Here is a 19319-nt window from a genome sequence, read left to right on the forward strand (position 1 = left end):
CCATTTACGCTGACTACTTCCATGTGTGATATTGCAGGCCTCACACATTTTCAGTTACCTTTGCTCCTTGTCGGCGTGGTGCACCTGCCCGGCTTCATTTCAGGCTGCTGACGGCTTCTCTCATCGGCCGTCACATAGAGTGACCAAATGACCTCACCTCCTCTTCTCCGCTCCCCGTTAGAGCTTGTCGCTGGGACTAATTTATCAAAGGAGTAGGGGGCACAAAGAGGGGCTTTATTCTGTCCCCCCTTCCCATATGAAGATCAACTCCCTTGGAATGTTCACCCCCCACATCGACAACCACAGACTAAACCATGTTTTATCCCTTACAGCTGAATTTACCAAAGACTACTCATTAATGAATAATCAAGAACAAAAAAACGGCAGTTAAATCCCTGTAATCTGAAAAGCGACCACCCTCTTCAGTGGTACTGGGCACGAACAACTGCACTTTACTAGAAGGAGTCCTCCAAAAGTTATGGCATTTTCCCCCTCTGCACCCATTGTGATTGATGGAGCAGCCACAACAGAGGAAACATTGGTCCACCTCATATTCTTATAAACATCAACATGCTGGTTAAGAAAAGCAGGCCTCCCCGTCCCACTGCCAGACGTGTAAATAAGATTCCCTGTGGGAGAAGAGGGAACCACTACGCTGTGCAGCGCTCTCACGTAGCCTATACACCAGTAATCACCACCATTGTTTATGCTCCACGGCGCACAAAAAAAAAAAAAAAAGCAAGGATTTGTCTTTATGTGGCCATTGCATGCATAACAACTGAAAATGCATCTCAGAGTCAGACGTGCTAAAACAAAAGACAGTTATTTGCCTGTACGCAGTCTGTGCTCAGCAATGTGGCTCTTATAGCACTGACCCCCTCTAGAGGATCACAATGGAAATTCCTCTATTATCGCAACCATATGTATGGCCAGTTAATATTACTAAGATGCTTTTGAATTTGGAATTAATAATCTGAAAAATATGAAACCTGAGAAAATGATATACTATAATTTATTATAAATACAAGTAAAAAAAAAAAGGCTTAACTTAATAATAAATTCAAATGTAACAGCAATGCATTTGTTATTGACTAAGTTGTTGGTTAATGTCTTGGATAAATGCGTGTTATCTATCTATCTATCTATCTATCTATCTATCTATCTATCTATCTATCTATCGTCTGTCTGTCTGTCTGTCTGCGTGTCTGCTTTTTCCATTCAAGTTCTCGAGTCTTGGAAAACGTGATATAATGAAAAAAGCGAGTGTTGGTAGCCCGTGGGGTGTCTGACGTGGGGTGCTCGCCCTCTAAATAAACTTTGGAGTTCAGAGGGGGGAAAGAGACTGCAGAGAGCTGAAGTCATCAGTTACCAGACGAGCATACGAGCTGGGAGCAGGCGAGAGAAAGGGAGAGATAGTGAATTGCTCAACCGTGAAGCTGTGAGCTATAGAGATTGAACAGAGAAGAGCGAACTTTCGGCGACTATTTACCAATCAAGCGCCAAAATTTCACTGAAAGTTTCTTCGAGATGCTGTGATGAGGATGACGCGAGGACCTCCTACATGCCAGGCTCAATAAATAAAGTAACCTTCACACCTGGACGTGTCGTGCTGGATCACAGAGGGGAATACACACAGTCATTAAGGAAAACAATCCAAATTGATCACCATGCCAATTTAATTTGATTCCCTTCTCCCTATTTTGCTTACAGTGCGCTGGATGGAGAACTAACACTTTCATTGTTTCCATGGAATGAGTGGCTCTCTCTTTGGATATCTCTCAGTGGCACATATGTGGATTGCCTCCAATATGTTACTGCCGAATCGGCCCAGGTGCATTTGGGCCATTGAAAATTCTGGTTCTCTTGCGCGTGAGCAGAGCTGGGGCTTCTGCCCGATTTAGGAATAACATATTGAGTTTTGCACAGATCAGAGTGCGCAAAGGGACATTGAAATTGACAAGACAAGCATCATTCCCCTGATTACTATGCAATTACAACTGATCTCCATTGTTTTGATCTTGCATTGTATGGAATACACAAACTGTCAGCAACACGGCTCCAGGCACCGGCAACACAAACGTAAGTTCTGCGCGCTGCTGATCTGATGCTTTGCGCACACCTGCACCGTGACTTGTAGGCTACTGGCTGTTTGTGTGGCTCGCTTAAATAGTGGTCATGATGTTTTAAAACTTTTTCTCATTTTAAGAGACTTAAAAAGTAAAATTATTGGTTATAAAAAAAAAAAAATTAAATCGCTAATGGAAGAATATTCGATAATGATCAGGTGATAGGAAACTGTTTAAGATAGGCTAAAGGTTTACATGAGAATGGAACATTTTATTTATTTTATGTCTTGGCAAGGAAGACGCGCCATTGCAATAAATAAATAAATAAAAATAATGTAAAACTCAAACTCAAAAAAGAAAACCAGCGGACTCGACATTTCTGCTGTGGTTCGGCATATGACAATAGGCAGCTGACAACTAAAGCAGTTAAATATTTCTTACCAGCTGGAAGAACTGTGATTGAGTTATTGTTATCGAAGTAGATATGCTATTTTTGTTCTTATGACCTATATCACTGTTTTCTTCGTTCATATTTTGTGACAAACGGCCTGGGTTGCCAAATGCGTTGTGTCCCGAAGAAATAGGCTACTTTTAAATTGTGGCAGCGGGATGATTTTTTCTTTCTTTTTTTAACCAGCCAACAACAGGTAAAATTAATTCAATTTTTTTTTTTTTTTTTTATATAAGATAGGCAGAATATCTATATATGGCAGAAACAATACAGTGAATGTAGTCTAGTTAAATAGTGTTTTAGAGTTAAGATAGGCCAACACAAAAAATAAACGATGGTAGCCTACACTTTATGCTGTTTATGTTCAATAGTCCTAGGCTATATGTCATGGGGGTATTTCTGTATACAGCCGTTTTCATTTGTGAAAAATGCAATATAATGTATCTACGCTGAGTAAGGTCCATATAAGTAATAGCAGGAACATTCTTATCCAAGTAGCCTGAAAATGGTATAGCCTACAAGTACATTACAACTAGCCTAGATTACGTACAAGTAGCCTACATTGTCCAAGCAATCCTCTGTCCAGTTAGCCTAAACATTTTCAGTGATTAACAATGCTACAAGTTGAAAATGCATAACATTGATTATAAAATGCGTGGAATACGTTGGTTTGTTTTTAAGGGGTTTGGTCTTAGCCTATTGGTGATTAGGCTGGTTTTGGGATAGTTACAAAGACCTGGCAACCCTGCAAACAGCGTAGCCTGTTGCTTGAGATGAGCCCGTGAAACTCCGCCTGTCACTAAAGAGTGACTGTGTTCCTCATGGTTTCGTTTTGATGGCTTAATTTGAGTGATATTTTTAGGTTTCGCCACAGCGAGTTTTGCAGAAAAACAAAAACAAACAAAAAAAACAGCTACTTAACCTTCTATTGGGAAATGTCGCGCTGAGGTAGCCTAAAAAAATAGAAGACGCGCAAGTCACGACAGATGTTTTCTTTTTAGTAGACACTTGTGGACAGACCGCTGGTTTTATAATGTTATTTAAATCATGTATTAGGCTATGTTGCAGTTCTTAAGCTTCCTTTCAATGGCGAGTTTTACTTGTGTTTTGCTTTACTCTCTCGTTCTGTCATTTTAGTTAACAGAGCGAGCATTAGTTCATCATTATTATAGTTTCGTTGTGCACTGTTCGTCTAGTATCTGGCTATCTATGGCCAGTCCAGTTTCTTGTTAGGATCGCTCTCTAGCGGCCACTGCATTACGCTGAAAACCATTGGTCCCTCGTGCGCTTGGTCCCTTTCACACATTTATTGACTGTTGCTGCTCACGGATACGAAGACACATCAGTAAGTTCAGTATTGACAGAAGTACAGTTTCCCCTTTTCTTTCAGTTTGCGACACTGTTTAATACATCCTTGAAAAACAAATGTTTATATGTAGTTGTTGGTTACACGTTTTCTGGCCCGAACCTACGCCTGCACAGGGCCATTGGTTGGTACATGTTTTATAATTTATTGGCCAAATTTTAATAGCTTTAGTTGATGGTAACATACGGAATTCCCCATTTCGTTCAAAAGGCCATTTTAATCAGAAGCATCAAGTCAAGGTTGTAACCAAATACTAAGGATTGTGGGGGACCAAGTGTAATTTGGAGGTCATGTCCCCCTCACTGTCTATGGTGGTTATGGCCCTGGATGAAGTATTTATATGAATATTTTTGTTTTACATAGGAGAAAGAAACACAAATTTGGTAAATAAGCAATGTATGCATGACAGGATCCAGAACTGTGGAACTGAGTATGATTTTTATTTTAATAAGCAAAGTAATTTACAAATATGATTTAAAAGGCTAGATTAGTATGAATGTATAAACATGTGGTCCAAATTAGTTGTGACAAAACCAATTAGAGCAATGGAATAGCTTTGGTATCAGGGAGCCACAAAAATGCCATTGTGGCTATGTGGCACTCACTGGATTATTTCAAGTCTGATAGAACAAAATTATATTATGGAATTCAAAATACAAAACCCTTAGCCATATTTTCTGTTTAAAACTGAGATGGTGCCAGAACTGTGGACTGTGGCTAGGACAGTGTCTTCAGCATACTAAGTATGTGCTCTCTCATGTGGCATATGAGAAAAATATGTATCTAATCTGACTTTGACAGCTAGTTGAGCACACAGCTGTTATTTTGAATTTAAAGAGAAAACAATGTTGGGTTATCCTTAAAGAACAGATTTGTTTCGCTCATTTCAGCATATTTTTTGATCAATTCATAGACGAGTCCAAATCTGATAATAATGGAACAACAGTTTTAAAAAGTGATTTTTTCACTATTTACAACAGGATCAGAATTTTCATGGGTTTAAATAAAATAGTTTTTGTTGTAAGAGACGATAAAACTTTTTGCTTAAAATGAATTTGGTAAAAAAAAAAACAAAAAAAAACTTGGTTTTCAAAAATCAACGAATTTGCGACAGATGATTGTAACATTTTTGTCAAGACAAACATGTTGGTCTCTGAGTAAACATGAAATATTTAAACCACGAAATAAACTTCATTCCGTAAAATAAGTAGGCTATAATGAACAATGCAAAAAAGCATTTTGAATGTCTACAGCACGTTTTATATTTACCCACAAATCAAACATATTTCACCTTATGCACGTTATCACGTCTGTCAAAAACTCTAGGCTGGATGTCGGTTGGAATATTAGAACTAAAATATTGACATGGGCATCAATCACTTCTCTGGATACTTGCCGGCTAAGAAATAAATAATTATTACCGATCCATCTGCTTTCAGATCCACATTATTTGAATCTCACGACATCAATGTCTGTCAAAAAAATAACGTGATATCATCGCTTTCCGAGAAGACGGAGAATATGGCGGCCTGAGTGGCTTCAACATGCTGTCCATCAGATATGATAATGTACATAATAGATACATTTGTTCTTCACTCGCTTAAATTAAATCGGAGTGAAATACTTCACACTGCATGTTAAAGATAATAAACGCCAATCCAATTGAACTTCGCCAGGTTAGTTAACATCGTCCAACCAACATCGTTGGACGATTTTCTTGATTTGAATATTTTCAAAAAAATCTATTCTTGACTGATCTTTTTTCATAATTTTGGCAATATATGAACTGTTAAATGAGTGAAACAATATTAAAATATTGTTTAATTTTCCAATAAAAGATTATACATTTTTACATGATTTGTTACATTTAATTACCCCTTAGCAGATTTTGACTCATTCTAAAGTGATGTTATTTTTAGATACAGGTGTGCAGGGTGATGAATATTTGTATGTATGGTCTTGATCTTGAATGCACCAGCCATCATCAGAGGCTGCTAATTAAGAGACTTTGAAATGCCTGTGATGGACAGAAACCTGGGTGAATGACCATGACTAATTTATCAGTTCACAGCGAGTGACCAAACGGTCGTCTGACCTCAAACACTTCCTGTGTTCTGTGTGTGAGTTTCTGTGTCTCTGTGTTGACAAGATACCACAAGGATTTGATTTGCATGTAAATGGACACCTTTTTAATGCCAAAGTTTTTGTAACATCTTATAGGCCTACTTATAACATCAGAATGTATTTCTTGCAAATGAATGCTTTGCAAGAGGGTTTTTTATTTTATTTTATTTTTATGTGAGTGTAGTTGTGGTACATGTATACACTTTTGTCTAATATGAGTGTACTAGGTCACAGAGAACATAAAAGGTGAGGACACCATTTAAGTCCCACACAGCTTTGTCAATGACAGTATGTGGTAACTAATTTCCTTGTGAAAAAAGTCATAGCTGTGTTTTTAGTAAATTATCTCTGCTTGTGTGTGGCCTCCCCATGCTGTAAATATCCCAGGAAATTAATTGTGTCGGCTCACACCACAAGTCTTTGGGCAATAAGCAAATGCTTTTGTTTAATGTCGATGTCTTACATTTTGTTATTTAATTAGGTTTTAACTCTGCCGCTTTACCGATAGATTCTGGGAATGCTTGCTTTTGTGGTCGTTGAGTTTGAACCGTGGCGAAGCGATTTCGAACGTTCGGATTTTAGGAGTGCTCGTGTGGTTGTTATGCAAGCCTACCCATGGGGCTGTGGCAGTGCAAGGGCATGCAGAATTCCTCTGTGTAAAGGGTTCTGTGAATTAGAGAGCTTTGGCAGGAACACATTTGGGCAAATGGACAGCAGTTGTAAAGATTGCTTAGATATGTCAAACAGAATATCCTTGATCTATGGCAATCTGGCGGCCAAGACTGAACTCTGAAAATCAGGGGAGGGAGACAGAAAAACAAAACAAAACAACGATGCCCGAGTTCAGTATAGGCTAGTATGGAATGTAAAAGCAGGTTGAAATCTATCTATCTATCTATCTATCTATCTATCTATCTATCTATCTATCTATCTATCGATTTATCCATCATCTTTCTGTCCATCTATCTATCTATCCATCTATCATCTACCTATTTATCCATCATCTTTCTGTCCATCTATCTATCTATCTATCTATCTATCTATCTATCTATCTATCTATCTATCTATCTATCTATCTATCTATCTATCTATCTATCTATCTATCATCTACCTATTTATCCATCATCTATCTATTTATCATCTTTCTTTCTGTCCATCTATCTATCTATCTATCTATCTATCTATCTATCTATCTATCTATCTATCTATCTATCTATCTAATCTATCTATCATATTTCTGTCATCCATCCATCCATCATCTATCCATCCATCATCCATTAACATTTTAATGTTAAAAATAGATTTCTATTTCAAATAAATGCTGTTATTTTGAACAAAAACTGTATCAGTTTCCACAAAAAAATTTAACCAGTGGAACTGTTTTCAGTATTGATAATAATAATAAATGTTACTTGAGCAACAAATCAGCATATTATAATTATTTGTGAAGGATCTTATGACACTGAAGACTGGACTAATGATGCTGAAAATTCAGCTTTGCCATCGCAGGAATAAATTATATTTTCAGTTAGAAAACAGTTATTTTAAATTGTGATAATATTTCATAATATTACTGATTTTACTGTCTTTTTTTTTTTTTTAAATGAACAAGTCACAATGAGTCTGTAACACAGAGACTCATTGTGAGTCTGTTTGTTACAGTGATGTTAGGGTCCTTCATTTCCTGTACTTTAACTGCTGCCTTATTGTTTAGATTTACTGATGCTTGTAGAAATCCTCACTATGTAACATTCTTTCAAGCCGTATCATTTCAAATTACATAAGTGAAACTAGAAGCAGAAGCAATTTTTTTTTGCTTCTGTTAAGTTGAGCTAGACCAATCTTCGCTTTGCCCCTAACTCACCCTCATCCAGATGCTGAGACAGGGTCAGTCCCTTCTAAAATGCAGAGCCTTTAACCATCTGAGACTGACCTTTGAGAGACACCTGGAACCGATTGACTTTAATCAGAGATGCTCTCTGAGGCACCTTCCATTTTTTTTACCTTACCGAATTCAACAAGGTACTGCACTGTACTTTACAGTATGATGCGAATAGATCAGTGAACGTCTGTTCTTCTCACAGTAACTGTGAACTCAATCACTTTTGACTTCTTCAGTTCCCGAGCCAAAACAATGAGGCCATAGTGCATAAACATTATTCACAATCCCTTGAGCAAAAAGCTGAAGAAAATGTTCTCTTAATCCCCTTGAACAGTCAGGAGGACTATTTCTCAGAAATACCATCTCTTTTTGTTTCAGAGTTGTTCTGTCCAGAAGGTTGTCAGGTCAGCGATCAGCTTTATAATTTAAGAGTAGATCTTATCTTAAGGGATTTGTGAGAGAGAGTGTTTTTTAAATATGTCACTATAGGACATTGAGAAACCTCTTTGTCAGGTGGGCAGCTTCAGCATGTATTCACTGCTGGAGGTCTCCGGTGGAGACGAGTCGATTCTGTCTGGGGTTTTGTCACAGTGTGGCCGCTCTGTTTGCGGGCTTATGAACACAAAGGCTACTGTGCTGCCGTTTGCGTGCAAACCCCGGTATGCAACGTGTCTCTGTTGATTAGTTTCTCTGCCGGGAGAATCCACAGATGACTGTGCTTCCTGTCGTGTTTATTATTACACTACATTATGGTCACTGTTGTAGCTTTAATTGATGGCTCTGTTCTTTCCTCAGAGAACCTGGAACCATTTAGTTGTACCCACCATTCCTGTTTGCTCCTATAAATGTTGAGAATGTCCAAGTAAATGCCAAGTATGTTTTGTTGTAACTAGGTGCTGACAGGAAAAAAAGAAAAATATTGGATTCCTGCATATTATATCTTTTTTTAAATGTGAAAATGTTTAACTGAAGTGTCATTTTTTCCATGTAAATTTGTCACTTTTTTAGAGGAAGTGGACAGAAGGGGGGTGGGGTTGCATTATAAATGTCTTTCCTGTCACGTTTGATCAATTTAATGCGTCATTGTTAAATAAAAGTATTATTTTCTTTAAAAAACAAAACGTATTGACCACATCACAAACTTTTAAACAATATACCATGGCATCAGGGCTTGAAATTAACACCAAATGCGGGTGGATTTCAGCAGTGGCGTGCAACGCAGTCACTCCTACTAGCCACTTTGGCGGGTTGAATTTTATATATAACATACATTTTTCAATTGTAGTCTTCTTAAAAGGCATCAAAAAAAAAAAAAAAAAAAAACTAAGTGCAATGTAATGTTGTCAAAAATATTGATTTTTCGATACATATCGATGCTGAAATATCTGAAACACTTACTATATTCATTTTCCGCTTAATAGATAGACTATAGATAGATAGAATATTGTTGGTTACAGGGCATATTGCGCATAATTTTACTCGTTCGGGCAGATTTTGTGCTCACACCCAAAGTGCGCGCACAGAAAGCTGCCTCTCAGTACAAAATTGAGTTAAGTGAACGTAAACAGTTGAGAAAGAAAACGCATGTGTAACAGTATAATGGATCCGTGCATTCGGTCTTAAAGTGACAGCAGCCTAATCTAACTGCTGCCAAATTATGAGACATTAAAAATATCTATCTGGCAGTTTCTCCCCGTGGTATCAATGTCAGTGAAAATGCTGAGTGGCTAATAACTTTGGTAAACCACTAGCCACAGTGGCTGGTGAGTAAAAAAAGTGTCAAGCCCTGCATGGCATTAAATGTGAATTGATGTAACACGCTACTAAGAGCTTCAAACAAAACTTTAAATAGCTTTCAAAGATATGATGATCATGCCACTAGTCTTGCAAACTATGGAAGTAATACAGTGATTATTTAGTCCTCAAAAGTGTCTATTGAATCAGTGACTTTATATACAGGCAGATGGATAAAAAAAAATCCTGTGTGCCCTTTACTCTTGATAAGATGCGTAAAAGCAGCCAACAGAGAGTAGTGAGACTATTAACACACATGAAAACTGTTGGTGGTGCAACAAAGTTTAACTTTATGGAAATGAGCAGTGATGATGCAGCAACTACTGCTTGATAAGAGAAAACTTTAAAACAGACAAACAAAATATACATTACATACAGTAACAGAATAAACATGTTACATTTGATCTAAATATGCTAGATTTTAGAATAATATCATTGACCTTTTTTTTGCATCTGCCCATATCCAGATTTTTGCTTTATTTTGCGACGACAAGCTGACTGCACATTTTCCCTCACAAAATATATAAGTAATATTGTAGCTGTGTAACACTTGGAAATGAAAGAAAAGGCCTGGACTGACTCCAGAAAATACATAAATTATGTATATCCATTACACTTCTCAGATCTTTACATTTTCATACATCATTTTGAGCACACATGTTATTTGATCCTAATGTGAAAATGATGTTTCTACCACAGAGGGTTCAGGGGTGAGCACCCAGGGATGCCAGGGAGGCTGTCAGACCTGCTCCGTTTACAATGGCTGTCTGACGTGCAAACCCAAGCTTTTTATTCACCTGGAGAGGGACGGGATGAGGCAGATCGGAGTGTGCCTGGCCTCCTGCCCCAATGGTTTCTACGGCACCCGTTCCCCCGACAGGAACGACTGCACAAGTAAGACGCATGTTTCACCTCAGCTTCTCCTCGAAATATTTACACTACAGACGGCTTTGTCTTAGTTACGGTATAATGAAACTATGGGCTTTGATATGCATGCTACAGCATTCTCTTCTCAGTTCAGGCAATGTGGTAATGAGTGCATAACCTGTCTTCCAGAGTGTGGGTCAGAGTGCGACTCGTGCTTTAACAGGAACTTCTGCCTGCGCTGCAGAGCGGGATCATACTTGCACAAGGGCAAGTGCATGGAGAGCTGTCCAGATGGGCTGGTGCCCAGCGATACCAAGAAAGAGTGTGTCCCTGGTGAGTGCTCAGTTTAGTGCCACTAGTTTTTAGCTTCCTTTTTCTGTGGCCACCAGTGTTGTGTAAGCTATACTTGAAACTGTAGCTTTCCAAGCTACAAGCTAATCATAATTTGATGAAGTAAAACTACACTACACGCTACATATCACTGTTGGGTGGAAACCTCTATATATCTCTAAAAACGCTACTTTCAGGAAATTGAAAAAAATAATTAAACAAAACGTTGTCAAAGTTGATATTGTGGCTTTATATATGGTCAGAGACTTGCATGTGCCATTATATTGTTAACATTTTCCCAAAATCGAGCTCAAATGGAGTTTTCATTAGAGAATTTCATTAGAACGTCTGCATCTGAGGCAGTAAGTGCATTGCATTATGTTTTCATCAACTTACAGGTTCTTAAGTTTACTGTAGCTATGTGAGTGCTCACTTTGTACTGTCATTTGGACAAAATCTCATATTATTAAAGACAAAGTGCTACGCAGGGATTATTTAATGACTCAAAAACAAATTCTAGACTAAGACTCTCTTTTCTGCTCATCAAATTCATAAAACATAAAGAAAATGATGTACTTATTCAAACAACCAGTTCTTTATTTACCCTTGCATTGCAAACAAGCAGACCCGGTTCTAAATGTGTAAGGCACTTCATTCACGGTAGAGTCAGGGTGGAGTTATGAGGTTTGAGTGACAGTTTGAGGATCCAATGGAGTTACGAGGTTTAATCACAAGCTCTTTTTAATACTTTTCATTGGTTAATATTTGCAAAACCCACAGACAGACATAAAGTGTGAACAATAGTAAATGATAGAAAAATTACGAAATGTGGAGATACAAGGTTTCTGCCCGACAGCGATAATATTAAAGAGAGGACCACCTGAATGAATCAATTCACTAGAATGAATTAGACTTTCCACTGCTACATATAAGAGAGAGGGCCGTCTAAAAACAGCCATGTGGAGTTTAGATGCACAACAACATTACTTGTAGTTTGTTAAAAACTACATGTCATGAAATAAAACTACTACATTGAAAAACATTGGTGTAGAAACATTTTCTCTCAGAAATTGAGCAAATTTCACAAATAATTACAAAGAAAGAATACATTAATACATTTAGTTAGTTCCTCCCCTATAATTCTAGTGAATTTAACTCTGTGTGTGTGTGTGTGATGGTTTTACAGCATGTCCTGTGGACTGTGACTCCTGTCAGAACAGTGACACGTGTACGAGGTGTGTGCCGGGACACTACCTCCTGCATGGGCAATGTCATCACATCTGCCCAGACAAGTTTGAGCCCAATGACTCAATGGAGTGCATCCCAACAGGTCAGTCTCTGACATACTGTAGATCTGCTGTCAAAACCCCTGCAGTGCTGTATGCGTGTGTTATGTGGCTTCACTGACTTGTTAACTGTGTTTTAGTGCACTGTGAAGTGGGCGAATGGAGTGAGTGGAGCCCCTGCTCGCGCTTGGGAAAAACCTGCGGCTTCAAATGGGGTGAAGAAACAAGGACCAGGAGGGTCCTACAGAATCCCTCTCCATTGGGGACCCCGTGCCCACAGACTTCTGAAAAGAGGGAGTGCTTTGTCAAAAGAAGAAGATGTAAGTGGCCAACATAATTATTGATAAATAGGCCCGATCGTCCCTGAAAATTGTAAGTCTGATCACTTAGAAAAGTAAAAAGCTGCATCCTGATGTATCATTCATGTTTGTAGAACAGTGTGGGATGAGGTTCACACCGAGCTGTAATATTAAGAACAAGCCCTTAACCCTATGTATAAGAAGTAATAATAGCGATGCTTGAGTTAGCGAATGGAATTGCTAGTAGGCTGTTATCCATTTTCCACATCTACAAAAACATTGACTCTGCTCATTTTATTATCATATAAATGCTTGTTTTGTATCGTCTGGATTGTAATTCTAAATGTAAGAGCCAGAATTATTTCCCAACCAATGCAAAACAAATACATGGAGCAGATTCAAAGATCTGTGCAGTTGTAATCTTAACCATATTTGGCCAGTTATGTTTTGAATGTTTATTTGTGTAGTGGTATTTGTGGGACATTGCTGCTTTATGACAGACAGCAGGCCAACTCGATGCTCCATCGCTCTCCACCTCATAAACAGTCAGGGCCTCAGCGCAGAGAGAGGGAAGAGAGGAAAATAAAGGAGGTGGAGATTTAAATGTGAACTTCTCTGACTCCAAAGAACAATGATATCGCTTGATCACGCACAAAAAACACGTCACGATTAAAGGCCCGTTCATACCTAGGATGATAACTATAATTATAACAATAAATATCAATTCTAAAATGGTTAAAAATATAAAAGAATAGAGTCCACACCACAACTATAACGGTAACGACACCGTTGGAACCGGTATGGTTGGAATCACTTTCAGAACGATTTTTTTTCTAGCTGATGAATGATTAAAACGACAGCCAATCAGAATCCACTTGCATTTAAAGCGCTAGACGACATAACTGCAGTGTTTGCTCAGTATAAAAATAAACGATATCGTCTGCTGCTGTGGACACTAATATAATTATTGTTATAGTTAACATATTATGAGGTTCCTTTTTATGTAGGAACAGAGCTTCCATCTCATCTTAGAAGTGTGTTCTCTCTTTCATCAGAACCTCTTTGCTTGTGCACTGAAAGACTTTTTGTTCCATGTTAAATCAAAGGAGTCAGTGCAATGTTGATCCGCCGGGGGCCACAGCTGAGGGGTGCGTTTCAGGCTCGGTTATCGACCTCGCCCCCGCTTGTGATTACCCAGCTGCCCCAACTCCTAGAACATCAACTGCGCGCTAATTATCTGCTGGGATTCTGTCCTGTCCGTGTTTATGTTCCACATACACCAGCAGGGTCAGTGGTCCGACCCCCGCCAGCTCAAAGTAATCCCAAGCCGCCCTCTGACACTGATACATCCTCCTTGTCCGCCCCCCACTCCCGATACACACACACACATGCAACTGCTTTACTTGTTGTTGCCCTAGCCAAATTCATTCTTCTCCCGTTACTTGTCATTTGTTTTTCTTTGGTGTTCTCCCTCTGACTAATCCTGACCTTTTTCTTACACATCTTGTCCAAACGCAACCCTGTGTCTGGCCTCTGTCCTTTCCCTTTCAGACTTTCTAAAAACTCAACTTCTGATGTCAACATGTGCTCATTTAGGTTTTTAATACTGAGATAGAGACAGACTGACTGACTGACTGAGATAGATAGATAGACAGATAGACAGACAGACAGATAGATAGATAGATAGATAGATAGATAGATAGATAGATAGATAGATAGATAGATAGATAGATAGATAGATAGATAGATAGATAGATAGATAGATAGATAGATAGATAGATAGATAGATAGATAGATAGATAGATAGATAGATAGATAGATAGATAGATTTTTGTTTGAGTTTTTGTGTGTGTGTATCTCAATGGTCCACTGAACTCTGTATGTAGCCCTGCACGCCTCTGCCGTCCACACTAGCACCAACCTCCCTAAGGGAGAGCAGCTATACTGGGCCTTCAAAGCCCGGGCATTCCTCCTGTGGGACGAGCCAGAGCCCTTAATCCCCGCCTGGCTCCTGCCAAAAGCCCCCGGACGACAGCACGCCTCCCTCCACCTCACCCCATCCCACCCCCAGGGTTCATTAATGAAAATGTGCCCCACTGCACCCGACATCATATCCTATTTCAACCACCTCTGCCTCTGTGCCCTTAGCAGCGGCAGACTGGGATGATTTGGGTTGTCAGGGTTGATTTTAGAGCGTTTCACATTTTCAATCTTCCATCTGTCCTGACACACTTTTCACCCTCTCATCTCCCTCCTCCTTTAAGATCTCCTTCTTTTCTCCCCTCTCAATCACTCTTTCAAGAATAATGTATAATCAGAGCCAGATGACTCCTCATTTCACCTATGTTGAAACATCTAGATAGACACAACTATGAGACAAACTTGTTCCAAACCATTCCTAGCTTGCAACATATCCTAGAGGAGGATGGAACTGCAATCCATTGATTCGCCCAGAAATGATGAATAGACCCATTATCATGTGGCTATTTTCAGCTGTTGATAGAGCACCTGTAAACTTATGCTCAGATTCAACTTTAAATGGAAGCCGTGTGCCATCAAAGAGTAATACAAAACTTTTAGAAAACACTTCATTTCTCATAAAATTTCACTTGCACTTTATTCTACCTTTCAAAAGTTTGGGGTCAGTGAGCAGTAAGATTTAATACTTTTATTCAGCTAGAGCTCTAAATCAGCATATTAGAATGATTTCTCAAGGATCATGTGACACTGAAGACTGGAGTTAATCTTACTTTAATGCACTTTATCTCCTTTTTTACATTTTAAATGCACTTGTCTAAGGCAGAAACAGGCTTCTAAAACTAAAGGAGTATCCCAAAATAATCTATTTCTCACTTGTTTCTCCTATAGCAATGAGATTAAATGGAGAACAAATGGTGACTTTTCCAGTGGAACTTTCCTGTTTTTTCAGATGGGGCTCCTGAGAAAAAGACACTAATATTCTCACATGCATGGGTCTCCTATTTTCTGATTTCTCATCAAATTCCTTTAAGCCCACATGATCTGCTATGCTACCCATTTTATTCTGTGTGACATAAATTGCCTTATTCGAGTCAAAATTGATACGTAAATGTAACATAACTCCATTAGGTCTCTTGCATGAGCATAGAAACAAGTAACCTCTGAACCATGACATTTTCCTCTGGGATTGCCTCTGCTACTGCAGTGGTGACCAGATGCTCAAGAACATGCTCCATCCCTAAGGAAATCACTTGGATTCATTTCGTTGCTTGACTGTTTACTGAAAACCTTGACAGCCTCCCATCTCCGAAAGAGTGGCAGTAAACATCTCCATAATAATTGGCACAGCGCTCTGGTCATGTTACGCCTTGGTTTATGGGAAAGGCAGAGGATTACGCCTAATCCGCTGATCTCCAAATCGTCACGACAAAGACAACAGTGTGCGTGAAGGGGAACTTCCTGTGTTTAAAGAGATGGCGAGAGGGGAGGTGACGACAGCGAGTGAAATGTGTGTGCGCGCGTGTGTATGTTTTGATCGGTCAGACACCGTACATGAGTCAGCCCGTTCAGAATGCACAGTGCAATCACAACATCCTCGAGCCCACGAGAGGTCGAGGAGGGGGATTTCACTTCAGTCACAAAACAAGAGTCGTCAGTGGCCCCCCTATCGCCCTGGCTAGACCCCAGGAATGTGTGGGTCAGTGTGGGTTGCAGTGGGCAGGGAGTCCGGAGAGAGTCCGGCTGATTAATAGAGCCTGCTTTGGGGGGGGTGGGGGGAGCAGAAGCGGGGGAGAGGTGGCTGTCCACCTCAGCACTTTTCCAATCCTCATCTGTGCCCCACCGATAAGCCTCTGACAATAATGGAAATTGGCTAGCCGTGAGCGTTGAGCAACGGCGAGATAAAGTAATATTAACAGAATTTGTATTTTGAGTCTTTCTATTTTTGATGTGCTAATCGCTTGTTAGCTTATTCTGCTGTCAAACATTCAGCTGGGCGGCTTCACCGTGGTTGCTCATCTTGACAGTTTTATTCCAAAGAGACGTACTGTGCACTAATTGCAGGAATCGTGTTCCTGGAAGAAACCGGACTGGTTGCTCAAGAGCACAATGGAGATAAAGTTATCTGACTCTGCAATTGATGGGTCGCCGCCTACCTTTTTGCATTTCCAGTGTCTAATTAATCAGAAAAGGAAAATGCTGTCATATTTACTCACCCTCATGTTGTTCTGAAACCATATGCTGTTATTTTTTGTTAAAGGTAGGGTAGGCAATTTCAGAGAGGCTAGCAATAGCGAGCTAGCTTTGAAATCATAAGATCCCACCCTCCCTTCACAGCGTCCAACATTTGCACTATATTCTTTCTGAAGGAATAAGTAGCTGTGTGAGAAACTGAAATTTATGATCGTTCATATCAACACTCAACATATTCATTCTTAATATTATGTATATACCATTATAGTATTTATTAATATTTTGAATTTTACTTTTAGGTTAAGCTTTAATAATTGTATTTTTGTTTTATTTCAATTTTAGTTTTAAAGTTCCTCATACCTCATAGATGAATTGAAGGTTAGAACTTTTTTCAGTAAACTATCCCTTTAAAACACGGATCAACCATTCTTTGACAGTGTTAAAGAAAGACAAATGAAATGGAAAAGGTTGTTGTACAAGACTGTCATCTTGTGGTAGACCAGACGCAACCAATCGCACACCCCACCAGATGGTTCTGCTGTTTCACAACTTTATAAATGGGTCTTCAACCTGGATTCCATCAAACTCTTAATAATCTATGAAAAATACTTTTATATAGAAGTGATGATTTGCTGAAGGGATGTCTCCCAGCCAAAACAGCCCAAAATTAAGAACAATGGTCATCTTAGGTTGAATGAGTAATTCCATCTGGAGCGGGAGAGAGATGAAGGATGATGGGAAAATCACTAAAGCCTGATTAATAGAATGATAGAATGATTCAACATGCCTGTATGGGAAATAAATCAGCTCAGATACCGGCCAAACTCTGACTGGTCATATTGTGTGTGCACTTTTTCTGGTTACAATACTTTCTTTTAATCCAGATTAATGAGCAAAAACATTGCAAGTAATTTTCCTGTAAAGTGTAAACATTGTGGTGATTAAAAACATTGCAATGAACACACCCCAAACTGTAAATGTAAACGTGTAACTTATTCATTTAATAGATTTTTTAATAGAATTTCAATTTTAATAGAATATATTTTAAAATGTATTTTGTTCCTTTGATAGGAAAGCTGACTTTTTTTTAGCATCATTACTCCAGTCTTCAGTGTCACATGATCCTAAAGAAATCATTCTCATATGCTGATTTAGTGCTCAAGAAACAGCTGTTTTTTATGTGGAAAGCATACTTTTTTTCATGATTTTTTGATGAATAGAAGGTTTTAAGTAACATTTATTAAATATAAATCTTTTGTAATGTTATAAATGTCTTATACTGTCAACTTTGTTCAATTTGATGCATACTTGCTGAATAAAACTTTTGAACTGTAGTGTAGGCAACATCAGATCGTGTATTTTTTTGGTACTATTGTACTATTACTTCTCTAAGTGATCAAATATTCACCTGGCAGATGATAAAATGGACAAAAAACACAGATTTATACTATATTTTAATGTTAAAAAAGTGTCTCACACTGTCACCAATTGTCCTTGCAGGTAAGCCAGCGAAAGGCCAGCGGCGGGGAGAGAAGAAAAAACGCTTCAACCTGCAGGAGAAAGACAACGTCGAGGCCCGTCGAGAGAGGAAGAGAGAACGAGGGAAGGAGACGATCGACCGAGAGGACTCGGAAAGCCGGAACAAAACAGAGCACCGTCGCAGGAGGGACCAGAGCAGGGACGCTGGAACAGTATAGAGAGATGCTGCTCCTCGCTGCTCCTCTGCTGCTGCTCTTCTTTCCCCTATCAGTCCGTGTCACCCCCTCACTCTCTTAACCCCTCGCCGAGGGGGTGTTGCTGCTACCTGTATAATTTAAACGTATACTGTATATGCACATGAGAGAGGGGACGCTCGTCATCCACACAGTTGCAGACAGTCAGGAGGACGCCCCTCGAACTTCTCCTTCAGAGGGCACCCTTCACCCCCTGGGCCCCGGTCTGGTGCTGGATTGAGGCTGAACTGTGTATCGCGGGGCTGGGCATGTCCGATGATCCGTGGAATGTTTTTTTTTTTTTTTTAAAGGGGGTCCAGGTACAGCACTGTATCATGGTTTGAATGTAGGTTTTTGAGACATTAAAGTAGAGTTGTTGTATAAACGTCTGTATTTTTTTATTTTGGGGGGGGGCTGAGTAAATTAAAAATGAGCATGCTTACTGCCACCGCGGACATTGCCTGCCGCCAGAGGCTGAGACTGCATGTTGATTGGTGTAAATGGCTAATGAACTGGCTTTCTTCATACTGGATGAGCAACAACACTCTCGCTGCAACGTTTTAACTTCAGTTTTCTCCGAACAGTGTTGATTCGCCTGTCTGTATAAACAGGATCTGAGCTTTCCATTGAAGCCATCTGACCAGAAATCAAAAGCACCTGTATGTCAAATAAACAATACTGAGTTTGTATTCGTTTGTAATTTATTTATTGTCTCAACAAGCATAAATATACATCAAACACAACAGTAGCTTAGCTATAAATGTTTGGTGATGCATAACACCATTTAAAGATACAAATATGTGATTTCTTCCTCATTTATTATATATCCACATTTAATTTTCTCTGTGAACATTAATAGATAGATAGATAGATAGATAGATAGATAGATAGATAGATAGATAGATAGATAGATAGATAGATAGATAGATAGATAGATAGATCGTTTTGAAGTGTTGATAGTAATTTACAAAA

The 19319-nt window shown here is 39.1% G+C and overlaps 2 protein-coding genes across 2 annotated transcripts in view; both read left to right on the forward strand.

Annotated features, from left to right (window-relative positions):
• The window catches only part of dek (DEK proto-oncogene), a 379089-nt gene that overhangs the window by 1476 nt on the left and 358294 nt on the right, over window positions 1-19319 (forward strand). The window lies entirely within an intron of this gene.
• rspo3 (R-spondin 3) lies at window positions 1327-19036 on the forward strand. Its single transcript, XM_084384631.1, has 6 exons — window positions 1327-2079; window positions 10383-10577; window positions 10740-10883; window positions 12067-12210; window positions 12307-12486; window positions 18136-19036. The coding sequence occupies exons 1-6, from the start codon at window positions 1986-1988 to the stop codon at window positions 18330-18332; spliced, it is 954 nt and encodes a 317-aa protein (XP_084240757.1). The 5' UTR covers window positions 1327-1985; the 3' UTR covers window positions 18333-19036.

The sequence above is a fragment of the Rutilus rutilus genome (genome assembly GCF_951802725.1).
Source record: "Rutilus rutilus genome assembly, chromosome: 17".
NCBI lineage: Eukaryota > Metazoa > Chordata > Actinopteri > Cypriniformes > Leuciscidae > Rutilus > Rutilus rutilus.